Here is a 13,590-nt window from a genome sequence, read left to right as displayed (position 1 = left end):
GACCCTCGGGCCCATGTCCTTGACTCCGTCCAGAGTTTCCTCCATCCTGTTGTCCTTTGACCTGATGTCAGCCTTACCAGCCTGTCTTATTCATAGCATTTAACTCTGTGCTCTTTCTTCCCTGACAGCGGCCGTCTCCTCTTTCCCTATCTTACACTGGATGCCCAGGGCTCTTGCACTGGCTCCTCGACGCCCATCTGGTCTCTTTTTCTGCACAACAAAGTGTGGTGATAGGAGTACAGGCCCCCAGAAGCCCCCACCGTCTGTGAGATGATGTGATGCTACGATTCGACTTCCCTGCCCCCTGGTTTCCATCTCTGACATCTGTCGAGAAGCCCTCAGCCCTTCTCTTCCTCGGCAATGCCAATTCCGCTATGTCTAGAGGAGCATGGAACATCCTCTTGTTGGTCACTTAGGTTTCCCGTCATTAAAAGTGAGACAGCGTGCTTTTAAAAGTTCAAGCTAGGAAGTGTTTTTATTACTCTCGTCAGTTCCTACTTTTTGCAAAGTGTTCATCCATTTGATGCATGAATATACGAAGGAGGAAGATGACGTGGAAGTGGGCTGACCACTTGGTCAACATTGGTCACTCCATGGCTGGAACCAGGGGATGAGGGTGGCTGACGAGCTGACCGGTTACTTCTTTACATTTTTGTATTGTTTTATATTGTTTCCTTATTTTCAAATATTGTAACCAGAAGTCGGCGGGGGGATGGTTCGTTTAGCTGAAACTCATGTCTTTCAATTCTTCCTAATCTGATGTAACTCAAGTTCAGAACATACAAAAACATGTTTGCACATGCAGCAGACACAACCCAGAGGCACTGAGTTTCATGTGACTCTCTAATAGTTGGAGCACTTTCTAAGGAAAAGACTTTCTCCTGTATTTTTAAGGGTGTATGGAAATTTTCCATTATAGATGGAAACCGGAGAATCAAAGGAGGTTCAAAAAGCCTGAATCAGAACTAAATGAGACTGAATTTTGTGTTACTCCCGTATTTGGAGTAGTTGCTACAAAAAGAACTTTTTTCCTCTATTTTTTAAGGGTGTATGAAAATTTTTCCATTGTAGAGGGAAACCAGAGAATCAAAGGAAGTTCTGAAAATATGAAGTAGAGCTGAACAATGCTGTTGTCGGTGTATCGTGGCTTTAGTCTACACCCTGAACCCAAAAAGTCATTTCCAATGGCAGCAAATGCGTATTTTATTAAATCAGATGGACGGATGTACCAGGATCAGCTCCCGATTGGTGCAGGAGTCTGTAATTTGGGCTTGAGGTTTCTGACTTGAAAGGGTAGTTATCCTCAGAGCTGTCCCACATGTGTCCTAGCATATGGCGGGGTTCCTCAACCTCAACATCTTGACATTTGGGGACCAGACCATTTTTTGTTGGGGAGGCCGCCCTGTGGTGCACTGTAGGATGTTGAGCAACACCCCTGGTCCCTACCCACTCGGTGCCAACAGCACCTCCCCGGTTGTGACAACCAAAAATGTCTCCAGATGTTGCCAACATCCCGAGGGGGCCGAGTCCTCGCCGACCCCCGAGCAGAACCACTGCATCAGGGATAGCACTTTCTGTCATGAAATCAAGTAGAAAGGTTCCGATGTGCCTAATGCCCTGATCCAGTTTGATATTTACCAAATGCTGGGTCTCCCACTGAGGATGTTCACCCTTGCCCGCTCCCCTCATCCCACTCTGCCCACCAGCCCCTGCCCACCGTGGATCCTTTCACGTCGCCCTGGACGCCTGGTGCATGCCGGCTTCCTCCGTGGCCCCACAGCTCCTGTGTGCCAGCGTTTCCACTCCGCTGTCCTGCACCTGTCTTCTCTGGGGCACAAAGGCCCCGTGCCAGGAGATGCTGTGCCGTGGGAGCTGATGGGCGTCCCCTTGGCCTTCTCCCCAGGATGGCACGGTCTTTGACGGCCGCCCCATAGAGTCGCTGTCCCTGATCGATGCTGTGATGCCCGACGTGGTGCAGACGCGGCAGCAGGCCTTCCGAGAGAAACTTGCTCAGCAGCAGGCCAGCGCGGCGGCAGCAGCGGCAGCGGCAGCAGCCACGGCGGCGACAGCAGCCACGGCAACCCCAGCAGCTGTTTCCCAGCAAAATCCACCAAAGAACGGAGAGGCCACGGTGAACGGGGAGGAGAACGGAGCACACGCAATAAGTAAGTGCTGGACTCCGGGGGTTCACGAGCTTCTGGTGGTTTCTCTCTTGGGTCTAGATTTGGGCAAGTCCAGAAGACTCCTTCCAAGTCTGCCTGCTGTACCTGTCTCGTGAGCTGCTTTGTAGTGTTTGTTGCTGTTCGGCTGAAAGGGCTTCACACTCTCGTTTTTCATCAGATTCCTTAGATGTGACATTTTTACTCACACATTCTCAGTGTTAGGAAATCATGCTACTCTGAGAACATTTCATGTCACAAGGAAAGTACCATGTGATTACTGTGTGACATAAAAGGGTTTCATATGAGGAGGCCCCCAATCCCATCATCCAGCCTTCCGGGTTGAGGGTGTTCGGCCACATTCTGGTCTAGCAGTTGAGCTCACGGTTACTGAGAGGGCACCAGGCCCCCCAGACAGCAGGTGCCATCTTCTTTGGTCTTCGCAAACCCTGCAGATTAGTCCTTGTTAAGTATTTGCCTAAGAGTATGTGGCACGTAAGTCAGAGAGCCCGAATTTTTACCCAGAGAACCTGACTCCACTTGGATGTGCTGCATATAAACTCAGAGACTGCTTCAGGGTCTGAGTTCAAAGCATGCTGATGTGTGTGTGTGTACATGCATGTGTGCACGTGTGCGTGCTGTGTATTATGCACACGTGGCATATGAGTACTCATGTTTTGCATGAGTGTGTGCATACCTGTGTGCAAGTGGCTGTGCATACATGTATGAGAGAATGTGTGCATGAGTGCATATGAGTGTGTGCACATGTATTATACACATATGTGTGTTCTTCCTTCTTTGAAAATTGTTTTCCTCCAAACAGCCGTGCAGCCCCAGCAGTCTGTGAGGGTGGAGATGGCCGTGGTGTTGATGCCTCGCCCTGTAGGTCCAGCCTCCATGGCTTCCTCTTGTGCAGCTGGCTGACCACCTGGCCACCTCAGATGAGGCTGCAGCCCACAGCTAAGCCCCGGGGCAGGTTGTCATCCATAGGCACAGTGAACAAGTTCTTCAAGTCTCTTTGGCTAGAGATTCAGATCTAGTACTGAGAGGAAAGCCCATACAGGCTGTAATGCAGATTACATTACAGTAGGATGACTTAAAGCCCATCTGTCTAGGGGAAAATGAAAAGACCTTCCACCAGCAGCCTCCATAATCACTATTAACCAGGTCCAAAATGATGGGGTGGGGGAAGAAGAAGAAGATAATAGGTGGCTTGTACCCATAGGTCACGTATTGGTTGTCCACTCATGTGGAGTACAACCCTCAAATTTTCAAGACTAAAACAGGAGGATGATAAACATAATTGTTTTCTTAGTCTTCCAACACAGAAACCAATTTGTAAGTGATGAACCTCTAGACATCTGTATGTCTGCCAAGACAGAAATTTTGGAGAATTTTAAATTGCACCAGTTTCTTTTAAATCTTAAGAAACGCTAATGGAGCTTGGCCACGTAGAGACTAGCGTGCAACACGCAGCACGCGGGCAGCTCGCAGACAGAGCCTTCATTTCACGAGGACCAAGGCAGGCTGCAGCCACACTGTAGTGTCTGGAGTTGGATTTCATTCTGACCTTCAAGAATCTTTTTTCTCCTGACGCTTGGGGGAGGAAAAGCCACTTTCCAAGATGGTTCTCTTGAGGGTGGCAGTTGTCTCCACCTTTGCCAAGCCTACCCAGGAACCCAGAACCAGGATCCCACAGTTCATCCAGGGCAGGCTCGTTCAGTTAGAAAGCCTGGAGGTTCTGCTTGGCTTGAGAAGTCCGTTATGAAGGAGGCTTGTCTAAGAAAATAGCATTTGAGTCCTAAGAATTTGAGGGTGTTTCAAGGCAGGGGGGTAGAGGGTGTCAGGCATTCTGAAAGAATGATGGCATCTACTGATGGGAGCTTCAAGATGAAGAGGTGATACCTCACGTGCTTCCCAATAATTAATGTCTTGTCCCATCAGAGAACAGGAATCTTCCGCTAGCTCTTGTCGTCTCTCTCCAGTCTTGTTCTGGTTGTTGCTAGACATTAGCCTGGTCCTAGTTATAAAGAATAGATAACAGTTTTTATTCCTCTATCAAATTTGGAGACTGTTGAAATAAAGAAATATATCATACTTACTGAAGTACACAAAAACCGTGATTTAGTTATAATCATCAGAGGTGATATACTTAGTATATGAAAAGAAGGTGTTTCTCCACTCCTCCAGCCATGCTGAGGCCGCATCCCACATACAGCAACTAGAAGGATGTGCAGCTATGACAGACAACTATGTACTGGGGCTTTGGGGGAAAAATAAATAAATAAAATCTTTAAAAAAAAAAAAAAAAAAAGAAGGTGTTTCTAAAAGTGAAGTGCCCTGAGAATGAATTTCTTTTGTATGGATCAGTCATGTGTTTTTTCCTCTTTCCTACGACAGATAATCACTCAAAACCAATGGAAATAGACGGGGATGTTGAGATTCCACCCAACAAAGCCACAGTCCTGCGGGGCCATGAGTCTGAGGTGTTCATCTGTGCCTGGAACCCTGTCAGTGATCTCTTAGCTTCTGGGTAAGGATGGCCGCTGGATGTGCTCCAGGGTCTGGGGAATCCAAGATATTCAGTCTTCTGGAATTCTGCCTCATGGAGCATGCACTTCCCTCTTACCTTGTTTGTGGCATCTTCCCAGTGTGTGCAGACCAACGCCTGGGGTGCTCCGTGCGCCATTCCTCCTCAGATTGTGGAGAAGTCTTCATTCTAAGCCTTTTCTCAGTGGGGTAGGGAGCAGTGCAAAAATGACTAAGCACAAAGATCGGGAGGAGAAAACACAGCGAGTGAATGATATTAAAAAGACGGAAGGCCACATACCAAAGATGCCTGACCTAGCCAGACGGCAAGTAGTGATGAGCTTCAGTTTCACTTGAACCGACTGTGAAATGACTGTGCGTTTTCATTCTATAGATCCGGAGATTCGACTGCAAGGATATGGAACCTTAATGAAAACAGCAATGGGGGCTCCACGCAGCTCGTGTTGAGGCACTGTATACGAGAAGGCGGACACGATGTCCCGAGTAATAAAGATGTGACCTCGCTGGACTGGAACGTAAGCATCTGCCACCTCCCAGACGCTGTAACATGTGTAAAGCATGCCAGGCGTCATGATGGAGCCCATGTGAACACAAGGAAGCAGAGGGTCCTGTTTGTCGCGTGCCCCGGGGCCTAGTGTCATGGGGGCTCTCCATTTCTGGGAGCTGCTAACGAGGCTGTGTTGGGCAGACAGCTAGCTGGGTGTTGAGGAGCCATTCCACATGTTTGCAAGATGAGTCTTATGGTTTTATTGGAGGAGCTAGGCCAAGGGGACCCCCAAGATCCTTGTGCTGGGGAGATGTGATGTACAGCCAGGAAAGATGACCTTGCCCTGTGATATTCCAGCAGGGGGTGTTATGTGCATTTATACATGGGACACACATGGGTCTTTATAACTTCTTTTGACTTTCTCTCGCTCTTGATAGTGTTTCTGCACGTTCTGTCATTTCATCACAAACGCTACTCTTTGCTATATGCAAACACATTTTTAAAAGCTTACTTAAGTCTCCAAAAGTCTCCTTATAACTTGCCGCATGGTATTTTTCATTTTGTCATTGGGTGAATGGTTGCACTGTATTTTCCTTGCTCCATCTCCTTGGTTGTAACTCTTACATCTTAAGAACAGTGTGAGCTGAAGTTAGCGTCTTACCTGGGAACCGATTATTGACGTTAAGAATATTCCAGGGCCAAGGTGAGAGGCTCTCCTCACTCTTTCATTCCTGCCCTCCTAAGCTATCTTTTCGGTCTGTGTTTCTTCCTGGCCCGCAGAGCGATGGCACACTGCTGGCCACTGGTTCATACGATGGTTTTGCAAGAATATGGACGGAAGATGGTAAGTCCTGCGTCTCTCGTGTTGGGGTTGGAGAAGAGGTGCTATGATATGTAATCGTCGAGTGAACAGACCATGACTTTGAAGTCAACAACAAAACAAGTTCGTTCACTTTTGTCTTTTACATAACAGGTAACCTGGCAAGCACCTTAGGCCAACATAAAGGCCCCATCTTTGCCTTGAAATGGAACAAAAAGGGGAATTACATCTTGAGTGCTGGTGTAGACAAAGTGAGTATTAGCTTAAAATACATCTCTTTGATCTACAGATGCTTATTTATTTTTAATCTCTGGATAACATCGTGGTTTCTTTGAATTCTGAGACTTTCTGCTTCCCCTTAAGAAATCAAAAGAACTTGTTGAGATTTTGTTTATTTTCGTGGTTTTGATCTCACTGATAATTTATAGCATGTCATCTCTTAATATATTAAACTGTTCTACAGACCTTTGTGCAAAGCTTCCCCTATTTATTTTAAGGCACATTGTTCAGTGACAGAAAGAGGAAACCTCCAAATTGCGTTTTGCTAGTGCCTAAGACGCAAACAGGTGTGGGGTGTACTGTGCATAAACTTTCACCCCCTCAGTGATTTTAGAAGTACAGATTGTTTTTTCTCACCAGTCTTCTGTTTTCCTCATTTGATGGGTTGTTACTTCCCATCGTAGACTGCATATTGCTCTGAGAGCAGGAGTAGAGTAGGCACACGTACAAGGGTGCATGCTCCTAACAGCCTGTGGGGCAGATGTAGAGTTTACAGACTTTGTCCCTGGATGGATCTGCCAGGTGGACGTGATGGTGCCATCTCTGAGTGGTTGTGAACACCCTGGTCCATCTAGCTCCCATCACTGGGGGAAGGAGCACCAGGTAACGAGTCGGGAGATGCAGGCAGCATCCCGGCTCTGAGTCTGATGAATCCAGCCTGTCTCAGCCTCTCTGGGTTTCAGTTTCCCCAGTTTTTGAGTGACAGGAATCACGATCCCCAGATAACGTGGTAGGAATGGTGGTGCCAGTCCTGAGACTCAGTAGGAATTCTAAGTCATTGCTTTGGAAAAGAAGTATTAGCAAGAAATGAAGAAGAAGGGGGAAAGGGCATGTTTTCACATCAGTTTGTATTTCTACGACTAGAAAACATGCCTGAATGCTATACTTGGCTTTGGTCTCCAAAAGGCTTTACGTTTTCATAACGGCTTCAGGATAATCTGAAAACCTTAGCAAGTGACTGTTTTCTGTTCATTCACGTTCTAAAAATTAGTATAAAATCAAAGACACCTGTAAACCTCGTCGCACTCTTGGAGAAGTCCTAGTTGCATTTAGCAAACTACAGCCCATGGGCCCAGTCTGACCCATCACTTGTTTCTGTAAATAAAATTTTATTGGCACTCAACCACACCCATTTGTTTAGAATTGTCCATGACTGCTTTCGTGCTACAACTAGTTGACTTAGTTGCGACAGAGACCGAATGGCCCTCAAAGCCTAAAATATTTATGAGCTGGCCCTTGAAAAGTTTTCTGACCCCTACACTAGAGTATAACCCTTTGGGTCAATGCATTGTTCATTCTTTATCTTTCTCTCTTTTAAGCTGATAAACCCTTTGTTCAAACTCAGCAGCCTAATGTCTAATATGAAAAAAGCTGAGCTGTTGTGGTTGACACACTTAAAAGTGTTCTCATGGAACTACCACTAGAGTTTCCCCGAGACGTTCTCATTCAAATATCACACACACACAGCACTTTGTCATGTATGTGGCTGGTCATCAGTACTGCTGACTGCATTATTAAAATGACTTGTGTAAATGATTGCTAACCTTTAACAAGCACTTTACTACATGTGGTGGTCCATTTGATGCTCCCAGGATGGGAGGCAGGCCCTGGTAAGATGAATCTCGTTTCACAGGCTTTACTAACTTGCTAGGGGCACACTGTCATAAAGTGGAGGTGGACTTGGACCTCAGGCCTTGGGTTGCCAGTCATTACTGCACTTCGACTGGCACAGAATTCTAAAGAGTTCTTCGCATCCTCACCTCCTTCTTCCCCAGGGGCTCTGTTTTAAATTCATTTCTGATTTTCTACCTGTTTGTCAATTTTGACTCTACCAGGTGATGAGCCGTATGCTCAGTGAAAATGCACATTTGGAATTCTGTTAGTCTTTGGGTCACTATCTGCCATTATTAGTCAACCATGGCAAGAATAATAAGAATGTTGTCAAGTAATACCCAGGGAGGAAATGTAATTTACAGAGATACTGGCATTGACCCTCAGTGCATGCTTAACCCAAAGTGGCTAAAGTATATTTCACATTCTTAAAAGCTTTTGTGTAATTATTGTTTTGTTTTGTCCGGTGTATATTTAATGTAAACATTAGCAAGCAGAATGTGTTACGATTACTGATGTAGTGTGTGATATTCTATCAGAATGGTGAAAGAGTTTATATATTCTCCGCAGTGCCAGGTTTGTTTGTGAGTGGCTAAATTAAGAAAAGTTATACTCCACCAAACAAACAAACAAATGTTAATTGGTCTAGAGTTGACCCAAAACATGGAGAACCAAGTTTCAAAGATATTCACTGCTCTGAATATTTCCTCTGAAAATTTCTACAATCAACACAACAATATAACCAGTTCTTCTTAAAGCCAAATCTTTATTATCGTTGACAGGGAGGTGGATAGGTTCCAATTAAGTTGGAAATTTCAGTTGATTAAGACTTAATTCCAGTGGTATTCACTGAGCTGCCTCTAGCTGCTTCCCTAAGTGTCTTCCCAACATCAGTAAGTCCATAAGAATTCATGATTTACTCTGTTTTCTGGGACAGAAATCATTTTTTTCCTGTTACTTATAGACCAGTAAATCGGAGCCTCACCCCTTGGTAATTCAATTTCTCTGCTGTACCTAGTATTCCCAATTCATGGAGTGATGGTCAGGGGAATTTTCAGAAAGGCCAGTTTCTGCAGCTCTTCGTTTGGAAAAGTGACAGAAAGATGTTTAGATATGCTGTGTTCCAGGTTTTTCAACAGTTTTCCATGTTTGGGGATGAGGGGGACTCCCCACCAATTTTGGTAGTTTTCCAAGTATCAGTTATGGCTGCTGTGTCTGGTGGAGTAGCCCCCAGCACGTATGGCTGTTGAGTTCATAAAATGTGGTCTCCTAGATGGTTACCTGTAAAACTCACGCTGGATTCCAAAGACCTAGATGAAAAAGAGAATGCCAAATATCTCATTAATATTTATATATTGATTACATGTTGAAACGATAATATTTTGGCCATAGTGGAGTGAAATAAAATATATTGTTAAGGTCCTTGGTCATGCCAGCGTGAAGGGAGGGCCCTGGGATGCACGGAGGGCGGTAAAGGACAGAAGGAAAGGAATTTCTGCTGTTCGAGGCACGTTGCTCAGGCCCCGCGCCCGCCGGTTCTCACGCACCTGGCGACCCCATCGTGATCGTGTGAGTACGGGGGAAGGTTGGTTTAGGGGCCTCTTCTGCTTTTCCTGTGCAAAAGAATCTGTCATCTGAGAATTTGGCCTTGTCTTTGCGCGTTCCTTTTTTGAACATTACATAAAGGTAAAAAGGCTGATGATTATATGAGAATATGCGACTGTCAAGTCATCCACGGAGTGACATCAGCATCGTGGCAGACTGAACCTTCCCCCTTAGACCCTCCCCCTCTAAGATACAACAAAAAGGACATTCATATACCAACAGAGGACGTTCACACAACACAAAGGACGTGTGAGTGACTCACACAGCCTTACATCTGAAGGTGGAGGTGCTGGTACCCCCAAAGAAGTGGAAGGAGGTAAGGAGAACTCCTCTCCTTCCCCAACAATAGCAAACCTGGGACCAGGACCGCGCGGCTCTCAGAGAGAGAGGGGCGGCCCTCTGCGGGAACACCATCACTCTCCAAGTTCTCTCACAGCCTGTGGGAAATTCCCATACGGAGGGGGCTGAACTTTTGTGGAGGTGTCTTCATGAAGCTAGCACCCCAGGAGAGCAGATAGCGAGGGAAGAACGAGAAGCCTCCAGGATTGGGCAGGCGAAGAAAGAACCCCTGCTCTCCACAAGAAAACCGTCGCTCTCCAAGGTCTCTCACAGCCTCTGGGAAATTCCCATATGAAGGGAACTGAACGGTTGTGGGGGTGCCTTCATCAAGCTAGCACCCCAAGAGAGCAGATAGCAAGGAAAGAGCGAGAAGCCCCTGGGATCGGGTAGGTGAAAGAAAGATCCCCTCCCCCCCGACCCGGAGCACCAGCACAACCAGCTGGCCAGAGCACCTGCAGATGGTGGTGGGCTCAGAATACACAGCTCTTGACCTCCCCCAGTGGCAGCAGGTGGAAGCTGCAACCAGATATTTTCAGAATGAGGAAAACTAAGCCCATGCCTTCAAGCAGTATGAGGAAATGTATTAAATCTCCAGACCAGAAGGAAAATGACAAGCACTCAGAAATCAGTCCTGAAGACACAGAAATTTATAACCTAAGCAACAGAATTAAAAATAGCTATCATAAAAAAGCTCAACAAACTACAAGAAAATACAGATAAGACAATTCAATGAAGTCAGGAACTTCTACATGAAAGAGATTGCTACAATCTCTTTTCTACATGAAAAACCGATCAGGACTGTTAGAGATGACAAACACGATAGAGGAGATAAAGAAAAATCTGGAATCTTTAAAGAACAGAGCTGACAATATGGAGGAAATAATTGCCATCATTGAGGATAGGAATGCAGAAATACTCCAGATGGAGGAGGAGAAAGAGAAGTAAGACCAAAAAGAAATGAAGAAATTCTCTGAGAAATATCCGAGTCAATTACCAAATGCAACATAAGGATTATAGGTATTCCAGAAGGAGAAGAGAGGGAAAAAGGAGCAGAGAGCTTCTTCAAAGAAATATTAGCTGAGAACTTCCGAAACCTGGAGAAGGAGCTGGAAATGCAAGTGAGTGAAATCAATAGATCTCCTAAATCTACCAACGTGAAAGGACCCTCTCCACGGCATATAGTAGTAAAGCTGGCAAAAGTCCATGATAGGGCCGGCCCCGTGGCTTAGCGGTTAAGTGCGCGCGCTCCGCGGCTGGCGGCCCGGGGTTCGGATCCCGGGTGCGCACCGACGTACCGCTTCTCCGGCCATGCTGAGGCCGCGTCCCACATACAGCAACTAGAAGGATGTGCGCCTATGACATACAACTATCTACTGGGGCTTTGGGGGGAAAATAAATAAATAAAATCTTTAAAAAAAAAAAGTCCATGATAAAGAGCGCTTCAGCCTCAGTTGTGCTTTAGCTCACACTTCAGCTCAGCCAGTTGCCCAAAGCGCCCGCGGATTGCTGTGGGCTCAGAATACACAGCTCTTGACCCCTGCCGTGTGGTGGCAGCTGGAAGCTGTGACCAGATATTTTCAGAATGAGGAAGAATAAGCCCACACCCTCAAGCACTATGCAAAAATAAATTAAATCTCCAGACCAGTAGGAAAATGACAAGCACCCAGAAACCAGTCCTGAAGGCACAGAAATTTATAACCTGAACAACAGAGAATTCAAAGTAGCTGTCATAAAAAAGCTCAGTAAATTACAAGAAAATAACAAATAGACAATTCAATGAAATCAGGAGCTTTTTCACGAAAGAGATTGAAACTATAAAGAAAAACCAATCAGAAATCTTGGAGATGAAAAACACCATGGAGGAGATAAAGAAAAATCTCGAATCTTTAAAGAACAGAGATGAAAATATGTAGGAAAGAATTAGCAATATTGAGGATAGCAATACAGAAATGCTTCAGATGGAGAAGAGAGAAGTAAGACTAAAAAGAAATCAAGAAATTCTCCGAGAAATATGTGACTCACTTGTCAAATGCAACATACGGATTATAGGTATTCCAGAGGGAGAAGAGAGGGAAAAAGGAGCAGACAGCTTCTTCAAAGAAATATTAGCTGAGAACTTCCCAAACCTGGGGACGGAGCTGGAAATACAAGTGAATGAAGTCAATAGATATAAATATATCAACAAAAAAAGAACCTCTCCAAGGCATATAATAGTAAAGCTGGCAAAAGTCAATGACAAAGGAAAAGTATTAAGGACAGCAAGACAAAAAAATAAAAAAATAAAATAACATACAAAGGAATTCCAGTCAGGCGTTCAGTCAATTTCTTGGCAGAAAATTTACAGGCTAGGAGAGAGTAGAATGATATATTCAAAATTCTGGAAGACAAAAACTTCCAGCCAAGAATACTCTATCCAGCACAAAATATCCTTCAGATATGATGGAGAAATAATAACTATACCAGATAAATAAAAGCTGAGGGAGTTATTGCCACAAGACCCCCACTACAAGAAATGCTCAAGAAGGACCTCACGCCTGAAAAAAAAAGAGAAAGGGGATACAAAGCTTTGAGTAAGGAGGAAAATTGGTAGACAAAATCAGATAAATTGCAGCTCTCTATCAGAATAGGTTAGCAAACACTTAATTATAACATCAAAGATTAAGGGAAGGAAAACATCAAAAATAAATATAACCTCATCACTTTAAACACAAACTCACAAGACAAGGTGGAATAAGTTGGGACAATAATAACTTAGAAGGGGAAGAGGCAAGGGATTGAATCGACTCAGTCTAAGGAAATGAGAAGTCCTCAGATAATGGACTATCTCATCCATGAGATTTTTTATACAAACCTCAAGGTAACCACTCAACAGATAATCAGAACAGAGTCACATATGATAAATAAAGAGAAAATAAAAGAGTCATCATACAGAATACCAAACTGAATTGGTACTCCAAAACACAAGGGACGAGAAACAAAGGAAATGCAAAAGAACCGGAAAATGAGCAAAAAAAATACCAGCATCAAGCCCTCATATATCATCAATAATCACTCTATATGTAAATGGATTGAATTCTCCAATCAAAAGACACAGAGTGGTGGGATGTATTGAAAAGCAAGACCCAACAATATGCTTCCTCCAGGAAACACATTTCAGGTCTAAAGAAAAACACCGGCTCAGAGTGAAAGGATGGAAGACAATACTCCAAGCTAATGGCAAACAAAAGAGAGCAGGTGTTGCCATACTCATATCAGACAAAGTAGACTTCAAGATAAAACAGACAATGAGAGACAAAGAGGGGCAATATATAATGATAAAAGGGACACTCCACAAAGAAGACATATCAGTTATAAATACATATGCACCCAACACAGGAGTACCAAAGTACCTAAAGCAACTATTAACAAACCTAAAAGGAGATATTAACAAGAACACAGTAATAGTGGGGATCTTAACACCCCACTTACATCAATGGATAAATCATCCAGACAAAAAGTCAATAAGGAAATAGTGGACTTAAAAAACTAGGTGAGACAGACTTAGTAGACATATACAGAGCACACCATCAAAAAACAGCACACTACACATTCTTCTCAAGCATGCATGGAACATTCTCAAGGATAGACCATATGTTCGGAAATAAGGCAAGCCTCAATAAATTTAAGAAGATTGAAATCATAACAAGCATCTTTTCTGACCATAATCCTATGAAACTAGAAATCAACTACATGGAAAAAAC

The 13,590-nt window shown here is 44.5% G+C and overlaps 1 protein-coding gene across 11 annotated transcripts in view; it reads left to right on the top strand.

Annotated features, from left to right (window-relative positions):
* Positions 1-13,590, top strand: part of TBL1X (transducin beta like 1 X-linked) — a 223,321-nt gene that overhangs the window by 191,960 nt on the left and 17,771 nt on the right. For 10 of the 11 annotated variants that reach the window (XM_087426577.1, XM_087426579.1, XM_087426585.1 and 7 more), the window contains 6 exons: positions 1,904-2,165; positions 4,560-4,692; positions 5,083-5,224; positions 5,977-6,040; positions 6,170-6,267; positions 9,326-9,475. In XM_087426577.1, coding sequence (XP_087282703.1) covers positions 1,904-2,165; positions 4,560-4,692; positions 5,083-5,224; positions 5,977-6,040; positions 6,170-6,267; positions 9,326-9,475 — 849 coding nt within the window. The remainder of the gene's footprint in view (positions 1-1,903; positions 2,166-4,559; positions 4,693-5,082; positions 5,225-5,976; positions 6,041-6,169; positions 6,268-9,325; positions 9,476-13,590) is intronic. The other variant, XM_087426584.1, reaches the window with a different exon arrangement.

The sequence above is a fragment of the Ceratotherium simum genome, chromosome X (assembly GCF_057802395.1).
Source record: "Ceratotherium simum simum isolate JZ-2026a chromosome X, ASM5780239v1, whole genome shotgun sequence".
Lineage (NCBI taxonomy): Eukaryota > Metazoa > Chordata > Mammalia > Perissodactyla > Rhinocerotidae > Ceratotherium > Ceratotherium simum.
This window is presented reverse-complemented; position numbering and strand designations above follow the sequence as displayed.